At 32.6% G+C, this 27,900-nt stretch overlaps 1 protein-coding gene across 1 annotated transcript; it reads right to left on the reverse strand.

Moving 5' to 3' along the window:
• Window positions 1-435: 435 nt before the first annotated feature.
• On the reverse strand, window positions 436-27,830 carry LOC128163105 (prostatic acid phosphatase-like). Its single transcript, XM_052826607.1, has 11 exons — window positions 27,640-27,830; window positions 19,442-19,537; window positions 18,190-18,285; window positions 16,331-16,483; window positions 15,749-15,844; window positions 15,088-15,177; window positions 10,218-10,356; window positions 7,736-7,824; window positions 7,038-7,224; window positions 3,905-4,030; window positions 436-3,549 (listed from the first exon to the last, which is right to left on the reverse strand). Exons 1-11 carry the CDS (start codon window positions 27,733-27,735, stop codon window positions 3,428-3,430), a joined length of 1,290 nt encoding a protein of 429 aa, XP_052682567.1. The 5' UTR covers window positions 27,736-27,830; the 3' UTR covers window positions 436-3,427.
• Between the last annotated feature and the right edge of the window lie 70 nt (window positions 27,831-27,900).

Below are 27,900 nucleotides of genomic sequence, written 5' to 3' on the forward strand. Positions count from 1 at the left end.
GGTCTAGAGAAATCCTTTTTCACCAAGAAACTACTATATAGGTAAGAATACAGAACAACTGACACTACATATTATCAGATAGAATCTGGTTTGACTATCATTCATTGACAAGTAATTAACATTGTAACCCAAAAGTAATGTTTTAAAACGTAGCTTTCTAAGCTTGCTTTAAATCTACAAAACGTTTTTTTAAAATAAACTTGAAAGTACTAACAGATCATTTTTTTTACCCTTAATAGGGAAGTATTTGTACTTGGAATAACTATCAATCATGGAATTTACGTAAATTTTGATATCAGACACAACACCTGATCACTAACTTAAATTTGCTGAAAATATCAGTTTTCACTGTAGTAGATGCTGCCTATCTAAGTAACTGGCAAATGTTTATACAAAATACCTTAGATAAATATAATTGAATTATATAATGATCAATTTGTTTATTTTTAGTAGTGCAAGTTTATTTACATCAAATTGCATCAAAACAAAGCCTTTTTACAGACAAGTATGAATTCATGTTTCAATTGTGCAGTCAGTTTAACATCAAGTATAAATTATGTACATGTAATAGCCCTTAATTTTTTCATTGTTTTTTTTTTCTTTACTTAAAAACAACACTGAAAAATTAAGTTGTACTTAATAATTAATTTTTGAATTGTTCATTAAATTAAGTTTCAGCCTAAAACTTGATCATCAAGATTTAGAAACAGCTAGTTCAATTGAAAAATCTAATTTAAACGTACATGCTTTAATAACAAGCGTGCATACATGAAAAGACATTTGATCTACACATGTATGATCTTTCCTAAATAAACTAAAGCTAATTGCTGCAAAAAAAGACAAAATACAGTCTTTGTAATTCCTCTATTGACTGTTCAATAGCAGTTGTTGATGAAAAATTAACTGAATGGAAACATGTATTCATTGTGGAAGATAATACACAAGACTTCATGTATAAAACCAATAACTAATTCACCAAATTATAAATTATGTTTTCTCTCCTTAAGATCGCAATATCAATACTGAGTTCTGTTAATGATGAAGTGAAGAGAAGTTAAACATACAGTGTATGAAAATCACAAAGAAAAGAACAATTAACAACCCCAAAATACATTACAATTGAATAAAAACTGATGAAACTCTTGTTCAACAAAAATAATGGTGATCATATCCTTAGTACATTTGATACATAGTTCAATAAAATATAAGAACAATCATTAAAATTTTATAAATTGAAAAAAATCTTTTTCACAAAATTGCTACAAAAACTGAATAATACCATGCCCTTCTTTTCATGGCTGTCTTTCATGAATGATTATTGGAGGCAAAATTAAACTGAATGTCAAACATACATGTCTTGTTAAAAAAAACCCCGATGAGTTATTTTATCAATTGTTATCAACAATTGAAACACAGTCATAATTAAATTATTTTTCACAGGTGTATGCAAATACAAACATACCAACATTCATTTAACAAAAAAATTGTAAATTTAGTACACTGGTATTAAATCAAAAAGATATGTGCATGTAAATTAAAATATTAAGCCCTTGATATAAGTGGAAAAAAATCTAATTCTTTTCATTATAATATTGTTGTATGTACATGTTCAATAAGATGGTCTAGAATGAATGGAATGTTAATACTCGTAACCTATATTAATTGCTACAAAGCCAGTACATATACACAGTCACTATCAGGAACACTTTTTGAAACGTAGGGAATCAAACAATTACTTCAGATACTTATAATTAGATGACTGTGGAATTATTAAATTATGTTGGGGGCAATTTTCGTGGGTTTTTGCCTATTCCTCGGGATGTTGTTTCGTGGATGCGCCAGTTTTCAGTTTCAGTAAGAAAGCTGTTTCAGTAAGAAAGGTAATTCTTCTAAATTTGTTTTTGTTGAGAATGTGAATTCATTGGGAAGGGCTATCCAAGAATACCACGAAAATTGAGCCACCACAAATTCTAATGATTCCACAGTACTTGTTATTTGAAAAAAGTTAATTTCTGAACAAGCGTGAATATGCACTGTCAGAGGGAAAAAAAATACAAAATTAAGCCATACACTTTGACAACACTTGTTTTTTTTTATCAGAAGGATGCATCAATAATACATTCATCAATGAATTCCATTGCAATTGATTTAATTTTCATGTTAACATCCAATATCCTTGTTTCATCAATACAATTCTGGACCAAATGCTAGAATTGGCAAAGCCAGCTTTAACAATTGTTTAGCTCACACACACACAGTCACTCACGCAAAAACACGCAATCAAACAGAACATTGTTATGATAATAAGTGTAGATGCCAGACACCTATTGCATCTTTATCTTTGAAAATTTGTAAAATTCTAATACATGTAATTTCAAAATATTTCTTAAAGCTTTTGTTGAAACGGCTACATGATTTGTACTATACAACCAAACTATTCTTGCATTTAGTATTTACTATCTAATAACCTACATGTATACCTTTTTTCCTCAATTAGGAGATTAAACGATTTTTTAATGAACATGTTTGCTATTAAACATGTTAAATCACCACATTTACCTAAATTATAACGATATGTGTTTTAATTGTAACTTTGAATTTCAAATCAAATAACAAATCTTATCCAATAAATACTGTGGTTTCATCAATGTTCGATGAATACCAATTTTCGTGGATTTCGTTATTAAGTTGATCCACGAAATTAAGTGTTCGTCGAAGTGCAATTTCCATGAGCATTTTGTATTGATAGGGTCATTGGCCACGAATTTACGTATCCTTGAAATGCGATTTTTACTTTATCCACGAAAATTGATACCCTTGAATATTAATTAAACCACAGTATGTGACTGATTTACTAACATCTCAAAAACTCATTTATATAAAATAATGCCTGCACAAATGTTTAAAATACATGTAATACCTGCATTATTTTGTAAGCATTCAACGTTTAAACTGATTATCATTGTTAACCTAGATTAATAAAATAAAATATTACACACACCAATACATTTAAAATATACTGTAAACCAACTTTTATTCGCGAGCAAGAAATTTTCGTGATGTTCGAGAGAGCATTGACATCGCAAATATTTCTCGCCACGAACCAGTCCTTGTCGTCTTTATAAGGCTTACTCGCGAAATTTAGTTGAAGTCAAGAACCAGTGGGTGTCCATTAAATTGCAAAATAATGTCGCAAATAAATCTCTGTTTACAGTATTCCGAATCTCAAGTGTGTAACTAAATAAAATAACATCTTAACCTTCGAACCTACATGTTTCTTCATTAACTACATCATATTTTTTATCAATTCATTTTCCAAGACTTACACAATTACCAATGAATGTATAGTACAGAAGAACATGTCTAGTTGCATATTGAGTAAGCAATATCTTTTATGATATTTCACGTTGCTGCGAGAGCTAGACTTTTACGAGTTGACAAAGGTCTTGTAGCCTTCACTGGTGGTTCGCTTGAGTTTTACACAGGTCACAATCAGGCACACCAATGTCACAATAAGTACTACAGCCATCACTATAGAGATGATCTCAGCTGTAAAAAAAATCATGATGAGAAATTATCACAAATGGTAAATGTACAAATAGCACGCTTAGAGTTTGAACATTTTTCCTGAGTGCATACCACTTGACTCTCCTGCATTACGCGGGAGACTCCCGCAAAACGGCCTTAAAGTCTAAAACCTACCGCATACAACCAATCTCCCGCGCTTGAGACTAAATTCTACCGCAAAAGTACTTGTTTTCCCCATAACAACCCCCCTTTCCAACCTTTGAATCTTTACATGCAAGTTTCAACAACAAGTGCGGGTTTTTAAGTCATTTTGCCTCAAAAAGAAGGGTAGGGGGTTGTCTACTTTATCATTCTAGAAAGTACTCAGAGTACATACATGTGGACAAGTGGATGCCGGATCTGCTTGGTGGATTACGAGTGTAACACTCCTTTCTCCAGTCCTTTGGAACTGCTGCATCAGTCAACGATAAGAACTTTTCTAGTTTACACTTCTTCTCACAGCCTACAGTGCAAAAGATAAAATCATTCCTTTGTAAAGAGGCCAAGTGGTCTGTTAATAATCAATCCGATCCACCCAAAAATTAATCAAATTATTAGAATTTTTAAAATTCAAAACTCTTCAAGTTTTAAAAAGCATCATCTTAACTGTCTTTTAAGTTATCAGTATCATTACAACTGTCCTATGAGCCTACAACATTGTATGTTGTCTCAATTATACTTTATATTACAGTAACATTCTTAAACTGACTTTTGACAGGTTGGGACCAATCGCCCAAATGGTATATAATACCCCATTTGGGGTATACAATAAAATACGGTTATAGTCAACACGCTTATAATGAATTGACGCTTACAGTGAAGTGATTTTCATGCCCGTAACTTTATTTCATGTTGTAAACTTGAGTTTACAAAGCGTGTTTTATCGGATATAAATTTATTGTGCAGAAAATTTAGAAAAAATTGATTTTAAAATTTTTGATGTAAATTCGCATTAGAATAGATGAAATGTAACAACTTTTGGTAGACAACTTTTTCTGTAACCATACTATTAAGGAATTTGATCCCTCAGTATACTGTAGATTCCTAATTAAACGCGAGGAATTCGCGAGAAGTACACCTCGCGGAGTTTAAAATCTCGCTTTTAATTTTTCGACATATGCAATTTAAATGAAACTATGCTATCAATTTGGTGTTCACGATTTCATATTCTCGCAATTTGATGCAAACCAGTTGAATTGCGAAATTAAGTACTCGCATAAAATAAGGAAGCTACAGTACCCAAGTATTCCTAGGGATCAATCTGACTAGCATTAGACATATAGAAAACCTTCTAAACTAAAATTTGTTGCACTTAATACACATAAATGAAGATTTGTATAAAAATTTCAATTTTTTTTCAATTTTTTTTTTTTGCACAATAACTTTATATTCCATTTGGACCATTATATCCCATTTGGACAATTGATCCTAACCTGTTTGAGTTTTAGATATTACCTGAACTGTCTTTTGAGTTTATAGCAACTTAAAATACCTAAAACTGTCTTTTGAGTTTATAGCAACATTTTAACTATCTTCTGAATTTACAGTATTATATTAACTGTCTTTTGAATTAACAATATTAGCTCAATTAACCTTTGAGTTTATACCATAATTTGAACTGGCCTTATAATGTACAGGATCATTTTATTTGACTTTTATGACTTTGTAATATAAATATATATATACCTTTTCAAATACAGTATCATTAAAAATGAATTTAAAGTAAATTTAGAATGAATTTAAAGTTAACTGTATACTGTATCATTTTAATTACTGTAGTTTCATTAATATTAAAGGGCATCAATTTTCGTGAATAACGTGAAAATCACAGTTTCAAGGATACGTAAATTCGTGGCCAATGACCCAATCAATACAAAATGTTAATAAATATTGCACTTCAATGAACATTTAATTTCGTGGATCAACTAAACAACGAAATCCACGAAAATTGGTTTTTATCGAATATTGATGAAACCAAAGTAGTATCATTTCGAACGAATTTAAAGTATCATTTTAACTGTCATTATAATCTAAGGGCAAGTACTGTTGAATCAATTTAGGACCAATTTTTGTAGATTGGTTTTTTTTTTCTTATTTGTGGGGATGTAATTTATTTCTTGAATAAGTTTGATTTTCAGTTTTAGTAAAAAAAACACTCTTTAAAAATTTGTTTTCATATAGGGTGTTAAATCATGGGGGAGGGCTTCCCACAAATACCACGAAAAATTTAGCCTCCACAAGTTCTAATAATTCTACAGTATAGAATGAACTTTCAGTTACCGGTTTAATTTGAACTGACTTTTGAGTTTATATTATCACTGTCTTGATCTTACCATTGAGTAAACAGTATATTAAATCTGAAGTGTGTTTTGAGTTTATAATATCATACACTGTATGAACTGACCACAGAGCATACAGAATACACTAAATCAACTTAAATTAATAGGTGAAAAAATATCTTAAGATAAGAGGCAACATCTTTATCAAAGATTATCGCTCAAACCACATGTAGTCTTCTTGAATTGAGGTCAAAGGTAAATGAATTTAGGTCAGATGACACATTCTTTGAAAAATGAAGATCATTTTTCAAATTTTCAATGGAATGATAATAAACCAAATAAAATTATCCCCAGTATTTTATATTATCATTTTTATTATAAGATGATTAAAAATTTAAAAATATACCTATATGCCAAAAATTTGTAAATCAGCAATTCAAGTATATTTTCTATAAGATTACATAGGAAATTTCATACTCTAGTATCTCACGCAAATGCTTGGTAAGGTACCATAATTTTTTGAAATATAAAAGCTTGTTAAAGTAGTAGTAAATCAATAACAAATTCCTGGAAAAAGTTATATAAAAATGAGGAACAGGTCTCCTGACCTTTAACATAATTTTACTGAACTTTAAAGTCAACAATATTATCTTGACTGACCACTGTGCTATCAGTATAATCTCAGTAAACACTATGAGGTAAAGGTATTATCATTATTACATTGATGATTTAACAGTACTAGCTTTTCATTTCTCAGTATCAATTGAGCTGACAACTTAGTTAATGGCATTATCTGAACCTTTTACAGGGATGGTTTAAGTAGAAATTATGTTGTCTGTTAATTTTACAGCATCAACTGAACTAAACCTTTTTTAGTGACAGTTTTATTAGAAATTATGTTCTATTAATTTTACAGCATCAACTGCACAAACCTTTTTTAGGGACAGTATTATTAGAAATGATGTTCTATTAATTTTACAGCATCAACTGCACAAACCTTTTTTAGGGACAGTATTATTAGAAATGATGTTCTATTAATTTTACAGCATCAACTGCACAAACCTTTTTTAGGGACAGTATTATTAGAAATAATGTTCAATTAAGTTTACAGCATCAACTGAAGTATCTTTTTAAGAACAGTATTATAAAGATATTATATTCTGCTAATTTAACAGCATTAACTGAACTAACCTTTGAGTGTAAGAATGGTCGAGGCATTGGACTCCATTAGATGGTTGTTTTTATAATGAATCTCCACGTAGTAGTAATTCTCAGTCTTGTACAGTTCTAACATGACACAGGCTGCGTAACCAGGGCTGGAGGGGATATCCTTGTACAGACCCAGGGCACTGAGTAAAGCGGCTACTGTGGTGTCATGCTGCAGTATAAATACACCAGTAAATAAACATGATTAACTACATTACATGTAACATAGCCCTCTCCGATATTTTATATCTGAGGCTTACTGGATGTTTACCTTACAGAAAAAAAAGAAGAAAAAATAAAAACAAATAAAATTGGAGAGAGGGCTACATTATTGCAGCTAATACTTGACAACAAAGGTTATATAAACAGTTTTGATGTACAAGTAGGTAATTTTACACCAGAAAGTCATCCTTGACAGTAAAAAGACCATATCCTTGAGGGCAAAATATCAAAAAGGCACAAACGCAATGCTGCCACATAAGCCAATAAATTAATTTGCCTTTTGAAAAGGGAAGAAAATTGAAATTAAATTATATGTTCATGCAAGAAAAAAAAATTGAGTTATTCCCCTTTTTCAAAATACATGTATCTTCATTATATCTTTTAATTTTTCAGCCAGAAAAACACCTTTTTTTTTTTAGATCTCTAAAAAAAAAGAATATAAGATGGTGGTCTGTTCTTACCCCAGAGAACATGTAGAGTTTGGGGCCTGTGTAATTCCTCTTACTGGATATGTTGTTCATGTTTTCTCTCATTTCCTTCAACAAAGGCCCTGAAATATTTTATCAACCATAGTTAAAAGAAAACTCTTATTCAATGCATTGCAATTTGATGCACTGCCAGACACAATTCATGAATAGGCATGTATCATATTCTATGACATTCCATAAACCAACCATTCACACAAACAGAGAAATGTAATGTGTATATCTTAAGATGTTCAGTATTTGTGTACTGTAAATTCCTAATTAAATGTGAGAATTTAATATTTGCGTAAAATCGCAAGAAGCATCCATCACGGATTTTAAAATCTTGCCATTATTTTCGGAGAGTTGAAAACTCTAAGAAATAAGGAGAAAAGTTCAACGTTCTTGATTTCATATTTTCGCGATTTGATACAAACCACGGGGATAGCAGAATTAAGTACTCACGTAATATAAGGAATTTACAGTATCCATGTCAAGAAAACTTATTTTGAAAGTCATTAGATTAGAAAAAACTCATTTTAGATCTTTTAATGAGCCTCCTTTTCACAAAAAGTTTTTAACTGTATTGAAGTGGAGAAAAACTTTAAGAATTTAATTTCCAAAATCCAGAAGCTTGGTAATTACACAAACAAATTGTGCATATTTACCATACTGTAACAATACAATTCCTACAAAAATGGTAACAAAGGAATTGGCAAGTATAAAATAGTTATTGTAAATAAAGAGACATACATTCTTAAAAGATAGTAGAGAATAACATACATGTACATGTAACCATGATACACATGCATATATATATTAACTTCATCTGAAGTTTCTCAATACAAAACAAGAGGCCCATTGGCCACATATCGCTCACCTGAACAATAGTTCTTGTATCATTTTATTTCGAAAGGTTTATTATGAAGTGAACTCTGAAAAAATATTGTAAAACTCTCAAACATTTCAAGATTTTGCCATATATTAAACAATACATAAAAAGGAGAAAAAATTATATCTTTGGCATGTTTGTATTCATAATTATTTTACACATCAAATGAGACTGAATTTTAAGCTTAAAAATACCCATTTGCAGTCAAAAAAAAAATTCCTATTTCACTGATAAAAATGAAAAATATTCATTAAAAAATTGAAAGATGATATTGGCATCTGTTTTGTCTTTCAATCATTAAAAGATTCTTTATCGATTCATCAAATAAAAATATTACAGGTGTAATGAGGACATAGTACATGTTAGATTTTGCAAGACTCTACCGATTTTGCATTCTCATCTGTCTTATAGACTAAACTAAAAAAACATGGAAAGTCTTTAAATAGTTGATATAGTCTATCAATGATTCCTACTTTTCTTTCCATAACCTTTATTATCTTTCCTTCCTTTATCTTTCCTGACTGTGTGTTTGTGAATCAAAACTTCGTAAGAACTAAGATCCACACCTTTTGACTTGTTTGAATTTATGATCTTTGATCCCGTTCACTTAAATCCCAATATGTGAGTAATTGATGTCGGGATCAAAATTCCAAAAAACAAAAAACTAGTTGACAAACAAATTTCCAGATAATTTAACAATGATAAACTTATCCTGGAAATTTCCTTTTTTATTTTTGAATGCTTCTTTTAATAAAAATGATTTTCACAATTTAGAATCTACATTATCTTAGGATACTTGCCCAGTAATGTCACTAATTGTAGTATCGTAGTCCAACTGTAGCATTGTAATTCTTAAAAAGAGGAGTTTAAAATTTTTTCCCATTATACAAGTCTAAGTTAAACTTTGAACATCTTTTAGGACCGTACGTAGAATTAGTCCGGGGGTTACAGTTTTCACAATTTAGAATCTACATTATCTTAGGGTACTTGCACAGTAATCTTACTAATTGTAGTATTGTAGTCCTTGAGAATATATTTTAAAAAACCCTTTTCCCTATATATTTCTATGTTAATTTCGTCTTTTAGTTAATAAATTTTGAACCCCTCTTGGGACCCCAGTTTTAACCCGGGGATCACAATTTTTACAATTTAGACTCTTCACTATATATACAAGCTTTGGTGTAAATATTTGCATATCTGGTGCAGTGGTTCTTGAGAAGAAGATTTTAAGACATCCACCCAATTTTCACAGTTTCAGAATTATCTCTCTATTAAAAAGGGTTGTGCCCTTTATCCCCTTCCCATTAGGATGCTTTGAACCAAGTTTGGTTAATTTTGGCTCAGTGGTTCTAGAGAAGAAATCAAAAATGTGAAAAGTTTACAGATGGATAGACAGATGGATGAACGGATGATAGACAACAGGTGATCAGAAAAGCTCACTTGAACTTTCGGTTCAGGTGAGCTAAAAAGAAAAACAGATATGAGCAAAGGTAGGACAGTTGTTATTTTTCTAAAATTCTAAAGTCTTCTATCTTCAATTTTCATTTACAAAAGTGTTTAACAGACCCAAAGTTTATAAACACTCACCTCCTTTGAGTTTGGCCATCTCGATGTTGTAATATAACAAATGGAACTGCCATGCATCCAGTTTTCGGAGTCTTTCGTATATTGTCATATTGTTATACTTTTCGTAGGCCCATGAATCAAGAGTCAGATTGTGAGCTTTCTGGAAATACATGTATAATAAGCAGTGCACTGTACACTGGGTAATTTTATTTTAGTGTTATTTTTGCCCTTCTCCACCAAGTCTTGCAAACGGTTTTGCCCTGTCTTGAATTCGCCTATACATTGTAAGTTGTGTTTGACAAGAGATGATTAAAGAACATTGGTCCCCCACGAACAATTTTGATTCCACAGTACTAGGAACCAGGCCCATTGGTTCTCAACACACCTCCCCAAATATGGTAAGAACAAAATATAACATCCAAACGTTGGTAGTGGTGCAAAAACACACACATAGATTTACAGTACCGTCAACGCGGATCCCGTATTTTCCGCGCACCCCCGCGGTCCAAATTGCAACGCGGTTTAAACACCTGTCTCAGGTAAAAACCGCGTGCCCCCGCGGTTCAATCACCCATAATGACAACACCGCCGCGGTTTGAACGATCGATTACAGGTGTTAAAAAGTATCGAAAAGGAACACGAGTTATCTCCCTCGATTAAAAAAAAATATAACATTCATTAAACATAAATGTACGTTAACAAATGCATAAAGATAATCATGATCCTTTTATAGAAAATCACATATTTTGAAGGTAAATATTTTTCTTTAATATTTGCTGTTTATTTGGTAATACTGGGGTAATATTTGAATTCTAATCATTTAAAGCTGTTATCTGTACAATCCAAGGTGAAATGAGCCATGCCCGCAGGTGGTTGAAAAATCATGCTTTACTAATTATTGATCTATCGATGTACGATTAAATTAAATTTTAAAATCTAACAAAAAAAAATGTAAAATTAATAAGACTTATTTACTTAAATTAAATATTTTACTTTATAAATATTCAGCTACGTATATATTTTTTTTTCAATATCATTTTATCTTTTTATCCTATGAAACCGTTAAAAATTCATTCAAATTTTAAAAGTGGCTTAATCGCTCATATTACGGAAAATCACGACTTTATAATTGCTGTAACAAGCGTCATTGTTTTGATAAAATTTTTATAATTTGTTAGGAAAATTGATTTCAACCAGCTCTGTAGACCGACTAGTTGTAGCCTTATAAAAACACCTGCTCACAATTAAATGTTCAAAGAAATATCAGTTCTCCTAATTAAAACACAAAGGAAAAGGGTACTCATAATTAAAATTGTATGATTCTTCACATCGCACGGGTTTTATACAGTTTTAAACTTAGTGTTGCCCTGAAAAGATACAGTGAATATATACACGTATATTCTGTGATTTTCATAAAACAATGGCTAGGCGTTCTGGTGTGCGTGAAGATAGACATTTCTTTACAAGAAATGGAATGAGGTTGTTACATCACAAAACAACATGGGAAGTTGTACATGTTATTAAATGCATACATCTCGAGTTACTTTTAAAAAATTCAAATGCCAACTATTTTTGTACACATTTCCTTCATTGTGTATATTAATTATAAGTCGCGATCATTTCCTGTGTATAGTGATTAACAAACCTAGGGTAGAAAATTACATGCTCTAGGGGTTTTCACACCTATTCAAGACAAAAGAAAATCTCCAAATTGCGTACAGCTTCGTCTAACCGTAGACCTATCTTACAGAGGAGGCTTCTTGATCATGTTGATTGAGTGTCGCCAATCTTGATTTTATCTACGATCTTTATGTGTGTGAGTGTGTGTGTGTGTGATTGAGAGAGAGAGGGTAATGCTCTTTAGCCCCCCCCCCCGACGCCACTGCATTCAATTGAAACATAATAATATAAAAATTTCCTAAGTGTTTCAGTCTGAGTCCACTTGCTTCACCTGTCAATCAAATCAGCTCGCGAGCTGCACCACGTGCTTCTTCCTTGATAAAGGAAAACGGTTCAGTTCTATTAGTCTTCAAGTAAAGGAAAAAAAGAAGTTTGCCTAACAATAAAGTATTTAACACTGTTTATGATGTTTAATTTAATGCTTGACACCGTGTTTGTGAAGTTTAGTTCGTATACAACGTTATTTAAAAAGAAAACTAATTCTCTATCTCTCTTTTGGGGGAAGAGACATGTTAAACACCTTTTACAGTTTAAGAAGGCAGTAACATGAAACAATTATTTATTGTTACTGTTAGATAAATTGTTTGATATACGGGAAGAATTCCTGGTTGTCACTTGTTGCAAGTAATATCCACCTGCCTCATACCCGTGAATTCTGTGCGTTCAAGCGAAGAGTGATTTCCTGTCAGTGCGATGGTTTCACACCTTTGTGTAAAACAATTGGGACAAATACAGTTAACTTTGACAGTCATTTAAACGTTGGAAAGGGGGGGGGGGGGGTACAAAAAACGTTATAATTCGCTACAGATACGACATATGTGTAGTAGCTTCATATTCAACACACATAAAATGATATCAATATCTTTTTATATTTTAAGGGTAAAGTAAAATTTTCATATTTTGCCGTTGATCGTATGGTATACGTACACCGCGTAGCGTGTGCTTGTCACGGACTAGGTTAATTGTCTTGAGTATCGACAGTCTCTCTCTCTCTCTCTCTCTCTCTCTCTCTCTCTCTCTCTCTCTTAGTCTATATTGAAGGTTTTAGGTTTTTGCGGAGGGGGTGTATCTTTAACAGTTAAACAGATAACAGTAAAATGAATAGCTATTTATTGTTTTTACTGTTAGTAAAATTGTTTGAAAACAAATGAAATTCCTGATGGTCACTCGTTACACGGATTATCCACCTGTCTCATATACATGTACCAGTGTATTCTGTGCATTCAAGCGTAGAGTGATTTCCCGTCAATGCGATGGTTTCACACCTTTGTGTTAAACAATTGGGACTAAAGTCAAGTACAATTTACATGTACTTTCACAGTCATTAAACGTTGAAGAGGTGGAGGGGGCGGTTACGAAAAACGGTATTCGCAGCTGATACTACATGTACATTTGTGTTGTAGCTTCATATTGAACTCACATAACATTATGTCAATATAATTTAGTATTTTAAGGGTTGAGTAAAATTTTCATATGATGCCGTTGACCGTAGGTAAACGTTCTCCGTGTAGCATGTGCCTGTCACGGACTAGATTAATTGTCTTGAGCATCGAGAGAGTGCCGTAAAACGAGCTACAAACTGATATGGATTAAAACATTTTTGTAGTCGGAAATGTTTAAAATCATTAACAAATCGAAAAATAATATTTTATAGTTCTCTCCGTCATGTAGATTACATTATAAAAATGATTAAATATTTTTGAAATAATAGGTATATCAACAGTTACATGAAAATTATTACGGGTGCAGATGATTCTTTGATTAAAACATCTCTAAAATAATCGATAAGGAGTTTTGAAAACGTGCATTAAAAATACGTAATCATTTTAATATGTTAAATGAAAACAATACATCAGGCATGGCCAGTATAGAATGACTCTCAGTGTTAGGTGGCCGTCTTATTGTCTAATAGCATACAGGTAAAAATCTCCGATCTCTTACTCAACGGTAGGTCACACCGCCGCGGTTTAAACATGGCTGCAGCGAGGACCGCGATGAATTAACCGCGATGGTGTAACGCGGAAAGGATTAAATAACCGCGGGGGGAGCGCGGTCAAATACGGGATCCGCGTTGACGGTACTGTATAAAGTCATGAATGTTATCAAAATGTTTTAAAAAACTGAATGGCAGCAAATAATAATTAAAGGTATGGCTTTATGAATCAGGGACACTCAAAACTTTACCATGTTTATGCCAAAAGTGCTGGTCATATTAATCAAATTCTTTTTTCTTCAGATTTTTCATAAAGAAAGGAAAAATACCATCACAAGTTCTGATTACCTAAATTATACATAAATGCTACAGAAGCCATCAATTCAATTAACTTCTATTGAGTAATTCCTATGAAAATAAAACACACAAACTCTTAACTTTCAGTATTCATATAAACTTTATATTTACATTTGCAAAATTTAATATGTTTCCTTATCGTCACCATGATCATAGCATGCGCTTAACGTTAGAATAATTGTAAACATAAAATCTTGGTAATTTTTACAATTCTGAATAATTTGACTTTTTCAAATGTAAATATAAGTTAGAAACAGCAATGTTAAAAAGTTCACTGAGATAGGAACTTGGTTGGCATGTGATCAAATCTTCTGAGAAGCTCTTTGGGCTTCACAGGATATGATCACTTAATTGACCAACCAAGTTCATATCCCAGTGAACTTTTGAACTTGCTGTTTATTTCTTAAATGAATAAAGATAATTTAATCTAATTTCTGTTCTAAGAACTTTTGGGTCATTTCCATGCATGGACCACTTATTTTAGGGATCATGCTACTGTTATAATCCACTTTGAAAATTTTTATACTTTATAAACAAACTATGTGTACAAGAAGCAAATTTATGCAGCACAAAAATGTTGTTGCTCTAAATATTTGTGAAACACAGCAAGTCACAAAGACAACAATATCAAATATTAATTCTTAGGCCTATAAAAAAATGTGTTTTTAAGGTAACAATGATGAAAAAATTAGGTCAGGAAGGTAGGGATTTTTTTTAAATTTTACCATGATAGTTTTGTCTGCATGAATCCTAAAAATGTTTGTTTATGTCATATCTAAAAACGGATTTTTAATAGAAATAACATATAAAATCACAATCTGATAAAAACAGACATCTAAAAATGGAAGGATCGGTGCATTTTTGTAGGTTAGATCTGGTTACCCTAAAAACACAGCTTTTTTTAAGGCCTTGGCACAATACCTCACAGAACAATGTGTCAGCTGGCATCCATAAAGAGTTGATATTTACACCAGACAATCCTGTATAGTTCTCCACCTTATTATAGAATTCCTACAATGAACCCAGAAACCAATTTGAAATTCTTCATCACATGTTTGGGTGGTGAATACTGTAAACGTACTACATTTGGCGGTGTATTCTATTTAGCGCTTTTGGTGGAGTGCGGCCCTCCGCTAAATCAAGTACATCGCTAAATGCCATACATCTCTGTATAAGAATAGTCACATTCAGAAATAGGCTAATTCAAATCTGTGCAATCTTGTTCGAAAACTAATTTCCGCCAAATATCGTGCACGCCAAATACAATACGTTTACAGTAAATTACAAAAAGCATTAGATTTACCTTAAATTTTTAATTATGATTTGATTAGCTGTAACATGTACAGGTCATTACATAGTAAAGAAAAATCTTATATTTTTAACTTAAAATATTTAAATGTTTTCTTACATCTTTGAAGAGAGTTTTCCACTTTAGTGAGATTTATACTGTCTTAAAATGGCCATTACCATCAAACCCTCTTAAACAATATCACAGACCATCAACATTCCGGTACATGTAGTACATGTATATGACACTGAACTCAGACTTAGTAAATCATTCATTTGTTTATCCATTTCCTACCTTGTTTTTTGTTTCTACCGTCTGAACTTCTTTAGATGCTATGGTTTCTGTCAGTAATTCATCATACCTTGGACAGGACATACCCATATTGATGACCTAAATCAATAACTCAAGAGTCAGTTCAGTGCAAATTGACTTTCAAAGCTGCAGAAAAAAACTCCAATGGTACACAAGCATATTATGACATGCATGCACTATAAAATAAATACACATGTATATTTACAATGATCTTTGACATTTCACATAAGACCTTTGACCTTTCACAAAAGACCTTTGAACTACATTGTCTCCTTTTTCATGTTGATGTACAAGGACTACACACACAGTCAAACCTCGTTACGTCGAACTAGATGGGACTGTCTAATAACTTCTAGATATCTGACTATTCAAGATATCAAGAGTACAGAACTTAAAGAATAAGTGGTTGAGACTTACAAATTACTTCGACATATTCAATGTATTTGAGATATCAGTGTTTGAGATATCAAAGTTCAACTGTAGTTGCTATTTTATGCACGGTCAAATTTTCATACATACTAACATATTACCTTTGACCTTTCATGCATAAAACCTTTGACTTACATTGTCCTCCTTTTCAGGCCTGGTATGGACAGGGATTGGCTGCCATTTTAAGGATGGGTCAAACATCTCCCCCTCTGTTGGGGGGTAGAGTCCAGCCAAGTTACTATAGGCGGACATGAGGCACCTGTTCTCATTAGAGCTGTCAATCTGGATCTAAATAAAAGATGGTGCGAAAAACGATAAAACATGGTTAAAGAAAAAGGACAAACTTAATACACTAAACATGGCTACAAATTCAAAGACAATACTTAACTCTTCCTCATTAATTTGATTTTTGTTGCCTATGAACGTTATTTCCAAAATAGGAATGATATGTTTTTGAACTACAGTTTTTGAATGGGAATAATACGTTAATTGCTAATAACTCATTTGATTAAAGAATGAGAGTGATGTAATTCTCAGATAACAAAGATGCAGTTATCGAAAAAGCATCTCCTGTTTTAGGATTTAAAAAATCTATCTCACTTCCCCACCTCTCTGATTCTCTCTCTTTTAACAGAAAATTAGAAACTCTTCTACATTTAATTAATGATTTATCTGTAAGCACATCATTTTTTTATGAAATGTACAGATATGTTGGAAAGATACTGTAACAATAAAAATGTTTAAATTAAAATAAAACATTTCGGAATTAGAACGATATTTTATCAAGTATAATTTATTTATGAGCACATCAATTTTTTTATGATAGATACAGATGTGTTGAAAAGTTACAATAAATATGTTTAGAAATAATATCTTTTGGGATTAGAGCGGTATTTTATCGAGTTGGAAAGCTCTACCGCCTACCGTTACAGCTTTTGTTTTAACTGAATCGAAACTGTTTGACAAGGTAATAACTAACGGGCTCGATATTTCTTTACATGAATGTAAGTGATAATGCTTTAAAATAAAGAAAAATCAACGCCATTTGAGTATTTTATGACGGGAAGATTTTACTTGGAATAAAAGAGATGAGATGGACATGCGGGCGTGCCAACGGGCTGAATACAATTAGCCATTGATTACATATCATTCACTGACAAGTGTGTTCAAGTCTATTTTTTTTCACCTGGTTTTCCAAGGAAAATCCAGTTATTAAAATGGTGAAATTGGCGGCAGATGGGTGGGTGAGTGCTGTCAAAAGTGTACCCCTATTGTACATACAACTCTTACTTCAGATTTCAAGATAGGAAGTTGATGTTTTGCAGATCAACTGTACATATATCAGAGATGTGTATATTACTTGAATTTTCATAATTTATGAATAAAAAATACCATCTGTTGAACTTAGTTATTTTTTTTAGTAAAATATTGTACATAGGGAACTCCAATTGTAAAGATAACTCCTCCCACCAAAAGTTTCAAATTAGAAAGTTGTTGTTTTGCAGATCAATCATACATATATCAGATATGTGCATATTACTTGGATTTTGATTTATGATAATTTATTAAAAAAAAAAAACCACCTGTTGCATATGAAGTACCCCATTACTCTGGAGAGGGAGTGTTTATCAATTCAGGGTTGACAAATGGATTATGGATACTATCCGCACAAAAGAAAACCCAGTTTGCTGTCACACTGACAGCTTTTCCATTGTTTCATAAATGTTTCTGTTGGTACATCAATCAGTACAATTAAAACACCTACCAGGTATATTTTCACAAATAAGTTAAGTCAGAGTATGACCTTCCAATTTTTTTATTCTTTTGTAACGTGTAGTGATGTCTCAACTGAGACTCAAACCCAGGCCCACTTGCATACCATGCCAGCGCTCTAACCATTGAGATATTGAGACCTGATTATATTGACTGACAGTCGCACACCTGTTATCCCAGTGACACTTTTAGTTTTACTCCAAACTTAAAATAGCACCAACCTCTTTGTGTTTGTAGGTCTTATTAAGTAATGTATTCTCTGTCGTGTAGCGATTCCTCAACCACTGGCCAAGGGCGTGGTGCTGACTCATTCCAATCTAAAGGCAAACGTAGAAAAAAAAATCAACCAATCATAACATTGATTACATCTGACAATGGTAAATCACTTAAATACTCAGTGACACTTGATCTACTAAACATTGAGGCATTATCTTGGCTGTGTATTTTTACTTAGTTTACTAAGTAGTTTTCCTATTATATAATTCTTAGTAAGAAAATCGATTGCTATTATAGAAACTGACAAGACTGAAATCTACATAATCCAGTAAAACGACCTCTCTGAATATGAATATAAGCATTCCTTTATATTGTAAAAACTACTTTCTAATATGCATTGTTAAGATCATTAAATGTCAACTTTAATTCCAGTAGCTATATTAAATAATATTAATATCATTAATTGCATGACATCTTTTGTGTTCTTTAATTTGGTGTTGACTTAAATTTGCATGAATTATTTCTTGACTGCATGGTCAAAACATATTAAGCTATATATAAAGCATAGACTCCCAAGACTTGAAACAAGCTGACCCCTTTTCAAGTGGTTTATCAACCATTGTAACTTTCATAATATAACTTAAAGAAAAATTCTGTGTACGGTAAGTCATTCTGATCCACCAAAATATTAACTTTCAGGAACATACTTTCTCTGACTTTTAATGTAAGATTAATTGAATAATTCTGAGAAAGACTTAAATAGTGGGATATGAAGTGCAGATTTTTTTTTTTTTAAATAAATTCATAATTTTTTTTTTTGCAATGATTTTTACCTTTATAGATCCACATTAACCATCAAAGAAAGCATTTTTAATTGTAATAAAGACAATATAATGTACTGGCTCCTGTACTAGGCTTTTTCAAAGAAACAAAGGTTGGAGAAAAAATTCAGTTAGAACCATTTTAAAAAGAGCTTGGACTTTGGGTAGTTGTGTCAAATAGCAGCAATGTGACAAAGGCCTGTCTATTTAATTGCTGGCCACTCAGCCATGGCTCTTTGAAATCAACAAGATTTGCCTGGCTTTTGAGCTAAGACTACGCAAATGGTGCATCATTTTGCTTGACACCACCTCATTTTAACTTGTTTTGACGCAAAAAATAGATAGCTACGCCCTACTAAAAGTCCAATGTCTTGTTAAAGTGGTTCTAATATATAAATCAAAATTGATATCTACTGCATCTAAGGTTAATTAATACCTTGGATAGCCAGCCTAGTCCATTGGGCCAATCATCTAACTGATGGGTGTCCTTTGGCAACATAACGATAGGGGATCTGTCTCCATGACGATAGACCTAAATTTTAAGAAACACATACTCAATAAATCTTTGTTCCACTCCCCCAACTCCTATATATCAATAAATTGTCAAATTCATAAATAAAAAAAAACATTCAAATGCAACAACATGTACAAATTCAATTTTTTGGTATGAAATTGATAGCAAAAATTTAACTAGATGCTGTCATTAGAGAGGTTGAGATTTCAAACGTGTACGGGTACGTGTACGTGAACTAGGGGAATCACCTAAATTCTTCGCGTATTACGTCATCACGTCATCAGTTTTTGTGACAACATGGTTTCTACACGTCCTCTAAACTTGTAGAGTGTCGTCAACACGTAAGTACAAACGTGTAGCTTTTTACAACAAATAAAATCTTATTGATGAATGAGTGTATATTTGTGATACATTATATAGATTTTTAAACTTCATTGCATGAAAATTGATAAGAAATTTACCAATTATTTGGAATTATTTGGAATTAACTGATTAAATTCATGTCACAAAACTGCGTTGATTTACGTACACATTTATATCCTACAAGTTAAGAAATCTCAACTGATAAATTACAAAAACGTGTACGTGTAGTTTTAACACACGTATGTGTACCCGTACATGTTTAAAATCTCAACCTCTCTATTAGACAGTAATACCCGCACTAAGTGTTTGCCTCTAAATAACACTGTTTTGTACCAGTTTAATTAAAAATGAAGGCCACATGCAAGTTCCCGTAATACATTTAAAAACAATTTTGTATTAAATTTGTGTATTTCATGTATAAGTAAGTGTACAGACTTATCATTTTTATATGAGTTATAATAGGAATGGGTATTTCTTTCTTAATGTATTACAATGCATCAAATACAATGTAGGCCATGACCCTATGGGATGTTCTGACCCCATGAAATAGGAAAATACAAAATATCATCTTATGTCATTATGATGCATCAAATGCTGTAAAGTACATGACCCCCAGGTGATTTTGAGATCCTCATCCCTAAACCATATAATTTTATTCTTGCTCTTTGTGTCAGTGCACATCAAATTGTATATGCCCTGACCCTGATATTCTAGAACTAGAAATAATAATGTATTTTATCTTATTCATATGTTAGTGTTTTATCCATGTGGTTAATTCCTAGCAGATGACACTGCTTTGTTTTGGAGATTTAACAATTGCCCCAAATAGGCGAATACACATGCAAATAACATTTTGTTTATAAATCTCAAAAATTAAATTACGCAATTTCAAAAATGTTAATGTGCATTAGGAGAGAAAATGCAATCAAGAAATGATTTAAAATTTACTACTGTCTATAGTTTGAGGAGGAATACATGCTCGGATCCAAAAAAAATTCGGGGGGGGGGGGGGGGGGGGGGGGGGGTTTGGGCGACAGTTTAAATTTGAGTTTGTTTGGGAGTGGGGGTTCCAAGTCATATATTTACAGTCATGAACATGAATAGTATAGAACAAAACACAAACTAATATATATATATATATATATATACGTGTACATAGGAAGAATTACAAAACATAGAGGATAGATCTATATCTGGGTTCTTAAATTGAATCATATATCATGTACACATATTATTGTTTCTTTGTTCAAGGCATTTCAAATGGTATGTAGGTCATGATCCCAAGTGCTCTTCCTGAAATTATCAAATATCATAAAAACCATAGAGATTCCCACCTTAATCCAAAGATATTATTCCTCCTCTGGTCATGGTGCATCAGATCATTATGGTATATAAGTCATGACACTAAGGGGTCATCCTGACCCCCTTAGAATCAGAAATTGTCAATTATCTTAAAATTATTGATGTTTGATGATCCTATCTCTATTTAATCTTTATTATTAAGTCTACCAAATGAAATTTGGAGGCTTATTATTTTTGTACGGTTCTTATTACATGTATCATTATTCTTTTTCTTCTTTCCCGCTCTGAACTTGTTTCTCAGAGATGGCTGAACAGAATTGTACAAATGAAACCCTAGGATACAATAGCCTGCATATATATATAGTTGTGCACCCTAGTTTGATTTTTCTCTTTTGGGGTTAGACAACCACTTTTCGGTGGGGGGGAGGGGGGTCAAAAGGGTGTGGGGTCTAACATTGAACCTTATGGGAAGAATTGTAGACTCTATTAAAACGGACAAAGATAATAATATAGGGTTTTCATAATTATATATTGACTGTTACTGGCAATATACAAGGTTTATTAGATCTGACCCCTGGGGTCATCCTCACCCCCCAGGAATTGGAAATTACCATATATCTCAGAAACTGTTATAATCATGACCCCTAAACCATATATATTCATGTTCCTTATATCAAGGGGCATCAAATATTATGTAGGTCATGGGTCCTGTGGGTGGTCCTGATCCCCCTCGAACAGCAAGTCCCTTAACATCTTCAAAACAGTTGAGATCCTGCACCCTTAAACCATATATATTCTTGTTCCTTATGTCGAGGAGCATCAAAACGTTATGTAGGTCATGGGCCTGGGTTGGGGGGGGGGGGGGTGGTCGTGAACCCCCTCAAACAGGAAGTGCACAAATATCTCGAAAACTGTTGAGATCCCCACCCCTTAACCATATATATTCTTGATCCTTTAAGGTAAAGGGCATCAACTGGTATGTAGGTAATGGGCCTCGGGGTTAAATTTAATTTTTCAAAACCGTAATGCACTATAGAACAGTCCCTATCATATCCCAAGATATGATGTGTCTATCCATTTAATCATTAGAGGAGTTCTAGGATCTATGGGGTTTTTTTGAGTGATAAACATCAATTTTTTGCTACTATTTGACTCCCTTGACGAAATTTTAATTTTTAAAACCTTACTACACATCTATAGAACAGTCCCTATCTTATCCCAAGATATGATGTGTCTATCCATTAAATCGTAAGAGGAGTTCTGGGATCTATGTTTTTTTTTGGAGTGATAAACGTCAATTTTTTGCTACTATTTGACTCCCTGGATGAAATTTAAATTTTTAAAACCTTATTGCACATCTATAGGACAGCCCCAATTATATCCCAAGAGATGACGTAGCTACTCCAAAAGTTGTAAGAGGAGTTGAGGGAACCATACTTTTTTTGCAAAAAAAAAAACGTCATTTTTTGTTGCCCACTGATCCTTGTAATAAACAAAAAATTCTGGAACCTGATCACACTTCAATATGAAACTACCAATCATATTCTAGAAGATCATTTGGCTACTGCCAAAATAAAATGACGTTTTTGAAAACAGTTTTTTTGTAAAAAAAAAAAACCCTAATTTTTCAGCCATTAAATGACCCCCAGGACAAAATTGAAAATTCCGAAACCTTATTGCGCATCTATAGGATACCCTAAAACATATTCCAAGAGGTGATTTGTCTACTGTTGAAAATGTAGGAGGAGTTCGAGGAAGAATGTTTTTTGTGAAAAAACGTCATTTTTTACAAATTATTTGACCCCCAGGACTACTAGAGAATTTTTGAAACTTTTTTACAAAACAACATGATACCCCAAATCAAACTCCAAGAGTTCAGTTTGCTGGTTTATAAGATGTAAGAGCAGTTTGAGAAAGTAAAACGTGACAGACGGACGGACGGAACAGGGTAACAACAATATACCCGAACTTTCTTTAGAAAGTGCGGGTATAATTAGCAGATAAATCAAAAAGCCTGAAATTTTGAAAGCAAGCAACTCATATAACCACCCCTGACCCCCCCCCCCCCCCCCATCAATCACTTTGTGACACTCAGTTTTTTTAGCATGTTATTTGGGTAGTGTTTATCATTATAGCATTTTAGTTTGATCATCTGACATGTGTTTTAAATTGATAATAAATTATATGCCCATATGATACAAGTATTTAATTACACACCAAACCTACTAAATATGGTAACTGTCACTTTCAGAGCGACAAAGTTCAAGTATGATATAATGCAATTACAGCTTAATGTATTTTGCTCCCCCACTTAATAAATTCAAATATATGAAGCCTGTAATAGAGTTGTTCATACTTCATTAATCAACAAATTATCTAACAGTACTTATTAATTTAGAAATCACAAAGATATCATATTGTAGAAAATCCAAAAATAAACAACCGAATATACTGTAAGTGGTTTCATCCATATTTGTTATAATACGAATTTTTGTGGATTTTATATTGTTTAGTTGATCAACAATTAAAATTTAATGTTTATTGAAATGAATGAAATTTCTAATAATATTGTCTATAAAAATGATACATCTGCACTATATAGCTGCCAATAATTTTTCGCAATTCTTTGATGCTGACGTACGTGATTTTCCCTTTATCCACAGATACTGATGACATCATAGTACATTTAGTACATGTAGGTACATTGTAATATTATGTTATCTTAAAACATTACAGATTTTGAACTGATTTTGACTAATTTTATCGTCAGAAACCCACGGTCGGTCTCCAAAGAGGTGTGAGAAGCAATGGACTTATAAATTTGTTTGCAAACTAGTACATCATCATTTGAAAAGTTATAAACCAGGAAGCAATTTCTCTTTTTTCTTTCCTGAGAATTGTAATCTTACAAAGAAAATTCCTGAAACATCCGATAATTGAGTAATGATACATTATGTTTATGATATATATATATATACAAATGTACAGACATAGATCGGTACGCTATAATGAGGATAGGATAACTCTGTCTGATAATAATATTCGACAGGAAAAAGATGGCAGTGCAAGTAAAGGGTCCTCCACACCCTTCAGAAAATTTTTGCACACAATCTCAAAGTTTTATTTTCCTTAGAGATATGAAATTCTAGCATGTAATCATTGGGGACGTTGACAAAAATCAAATAATAAAAATGTATCACTATTCATTAAAACAAAAGCACCTTGTATTTGAACTTGGGACCTGCAGTTCAGAAGACATTCTTAATTGCTACATGTATTCCCACTTCGCTACAAAGAAATGATAACCAAATACAGGGACCAAGATATCTCTGAGCCAATGTTCACTATATATAGTACTGTACAGCAGTAGTACCCCCGCTCTGACATGAATATACAAAACAAGCAGTCGACTTTTAACAGGAAATTGCGTTCCATTGGTACAAAAGAAGATCCCAATTTAACATTCGGTATGCCCAAAAAAATAGTGTCTTAAAATTTAAAGCATCTGCGATAAATAGTTGCTAAGAAAACTTTGATGAAAATTTGTTTGAAAAAATTGGCTAAAAACAAACAAAGTCCTCATATAACAGGAAGTTGATGTACAATTGGTACTACAATAGATACCAAGGTACTTGTATGGCCTTCCTAAACAAATAAAATGTTTAAGTTTCAAGCATCTGCGATATATACTGGTAGTTGCCGAGAAATCATTGACGAAAATTAGTTTGAAAATTTAGGCTAAATAAAATGAAAAATAGTCATCATTTAATTAATTACCAACTGAACAAATTTTCCTTGAACACAAAATTAATCTATGAAAACCTATACAGTCATATAGATCTTGGGCATTGATCCACTGGCGAAAAGACCTCATAGATAATTAACAGTAACTGTGCATTGTATGCATGTCTATTAATCAATGGAATTCCACGTTCATGAAAATTTAATATTTCCGTGTCATTAGCAAAGCTTTTTTTTTTGTTATTTGTGATCGACATCAAGAGTCCCGGCCTTACAGTTAAAGGAAATATTTCTTACAATATCACATTTGATAGAAAACCAGTCAATTATTCTGATCAAGAATGCTATCCGTTTGATATACTGGTACAGTAACCAGTCAAAACTGGTAGAATACTATAGATAAGGAAATTTGTACAGTAAACAAAGGTGTTTGTTGGTTGGATTTCTAAAATACATCGTACATTAACACATGATGTATGTATATATATATATATTTATTTATAAAGAGAACTGTTTTTCTAAAAATGGAACAATTATGTTAAGCAACATGAAGTTGTGTGTTAAACATATTGGTTAAATTTTGCAAGTTATTTATTGTTAGGATCAATTATTAAGCATCATTATAAAAAGTTCAGTTATCCTTAGTATTCCCATGTATAGACCAATCCACACTTTTCAAAAGTTATGTCCCTTGGCTGCCATCTTTGGGGAAAAACCATGTCATTTGATAATAAAATTCCGTTTCCGTTGCCGCAATTGAGAATTTTTGTAGGATGGCCCAACCCACACGTCAAAGGAATAAATTAAATTCAAAGAGATTTTATCATCATGACCACAGGACGCCCAAAGAAAAGGAAAAAGTTTGTTTTTTCTCTTTTAATTGACCCGCCATTCCAACTGTTCCCGTTTCCAACTAAACTGAAAGATAAATATGGACGGCAAAAGTGGACCAGTATAATTAACAGAAAAAATGGCTCAGAAAATTGGATGCCCAAAGATGACTCAAGGGTGTGTTCTGACCATTTTATTGACGGGAAGCCAACTGCAACAAACCCATACCTCACGCTGAAACTAGGGTACACACCCCATAAGCCCATTGTATCTAAACTGCCCCCAAAGGAAAGAACTCTGCAGCCCACTAACGAAAAAAGAAGAAGAACTGAACAACAGCCTTCCCCAATCCCAACATGTGACAAGGAAGAGAGTAACAATTTTATAAATGTGCAACTAAGTTGCTCATGTGACATGTGTGATAATGAGGGAAAAATTGCCCTTTTAGAGGATAAAATTAAAGACCTTGAAATAAAACTTGATTCAAAACCAAAGGAAAAACCAGCTCCCCTCAAAAGATTTTCATTAAGCTAAGTTTTAAAATCAGATGCAAAAGTTAAATTTTACACTGGTTTTCCCAATTTGGAATCTTTCAATACTGTCTATCAAACTATACACCCCCATATTCATAAACTGCGCTACTGGAAGGGTCCAAAAAGGGTTTGTAATCCTTTAAAACAAAAGATCAAGTTCTCAAGCCATTACAGAACACTAGGTCCTAAAGAAGAAATGGTAATGTGTCTAATGAAACTAAGATTAGGCTATCTCAATGAAGATATTACAGATAGGTTTGGTGTGTCAGCCACACATGTTATGTATCCAGTGTATTTACAACTTGGATAAAACTCCTAAGCTTAGTGCTTAGCACACTGATATTCAACCCACCCAGAGAGGTAGTAATGTCAAATTTGCCCAGTTCTTTCCAAAATAATACTTATCGAAATGTACGACATATAATTGACTGTACAGAAATTTTTATTGAAACGCCAAACAATTTACAGGTAGCAGCCCAAACCTGGAGTTATTACAAACACCATAATACATGTACTGCGGATATCTTAATCAGCATCACTCCAGCTTAATTGAATGATCATCTTTGTATCTGAGGCCTGGACTGGTCGTGCCAGTGATAAGTTAATAACACTAAATTCTGGCTTTCTAAACATAATAGAGCCCTATGATAAGGTTATGGCTGATAGGGGGTTCCCTATAAGAGAAGAGCTAACCCTGTTAAGGGCAGAGCTTTTGATTCCTTCAGGTAGGCGGGGGGTTTCTCAAATGTCTGCTTCTGATGTGTCAAAAACTAAAGCTATTGCAAATAGGCGTATATACGTAGAGCAAGCAATAAGCCGTATGAAACAGTTTCATATCATCAAAAATGAATGCCAATTACCCTATTACATCACTTATATAATACAATTAATATAATTGCTGGCATTTGCAATTTATACCCACCACTACCTAGATATTAAGTAGGTACCTGTATTTACAAATGACTTTGTAAGATTTAGTAATGTACTTGTTAGGTGTACATATGATTGTTATGTACCTGTTATCGATATATGTTGAGGACTATATAATCAAATTAACTTCAGCAGCTGTTCAGTGAAGTTAATTTGATTGATTTCTTTAAAACAATCATTGCACCAAAAGTGTGTGAAAAACAAAATATACCTGTTATATCATGCCATGTAAAAATGTTGGATGAATCATTTTTACTTGAACATCTTCCAACATATATTCCCTCAAAAGGAGGTAGAATTTTTTTTTATATTTGCCTTATTGAGCGACTGATTAATAAAAATTCAGGTGCCTGTGCATGTACCACCTGATCAAGCCTAGTTTCCATTTAAACGGTAGATGAAATACATTAAAAAGCTCACCAGATTCACCATAACAAGCTTTCCTTCGCCGGCTGACGGATCGATGACACAGACGAGTACAGAAACAAAAAGAAAAAAATTATAAAACATCTCCATACTGAAGGGAGAAAGCTGAATTAGCCGGTTTATACCGACAGATATGGACCCGACCAAATTTCAAAATGAAAGTTGTTCTATTTTCACATCATGGTCACATGATTGATTGAAGAGTTCATTTGTTTTCCGATCCCGAGCTAAATCTATGAAATGCACTTGTCAGAT

This window comes from Crassostrea angulata, chromosome 9 (genome assembly GCF_025612915.1).
Source record: "Crassostrea angulata isolate pt1a10 chromosome 9, ASM2561291v2, whole genome shotgun sequence".
NCBI classification, from domain to species: Eukaryota; Metazoa; Mollusca; class Bivalvia; order Ostreida; family Ostreidae; genus Magallana; species Magallana angulata.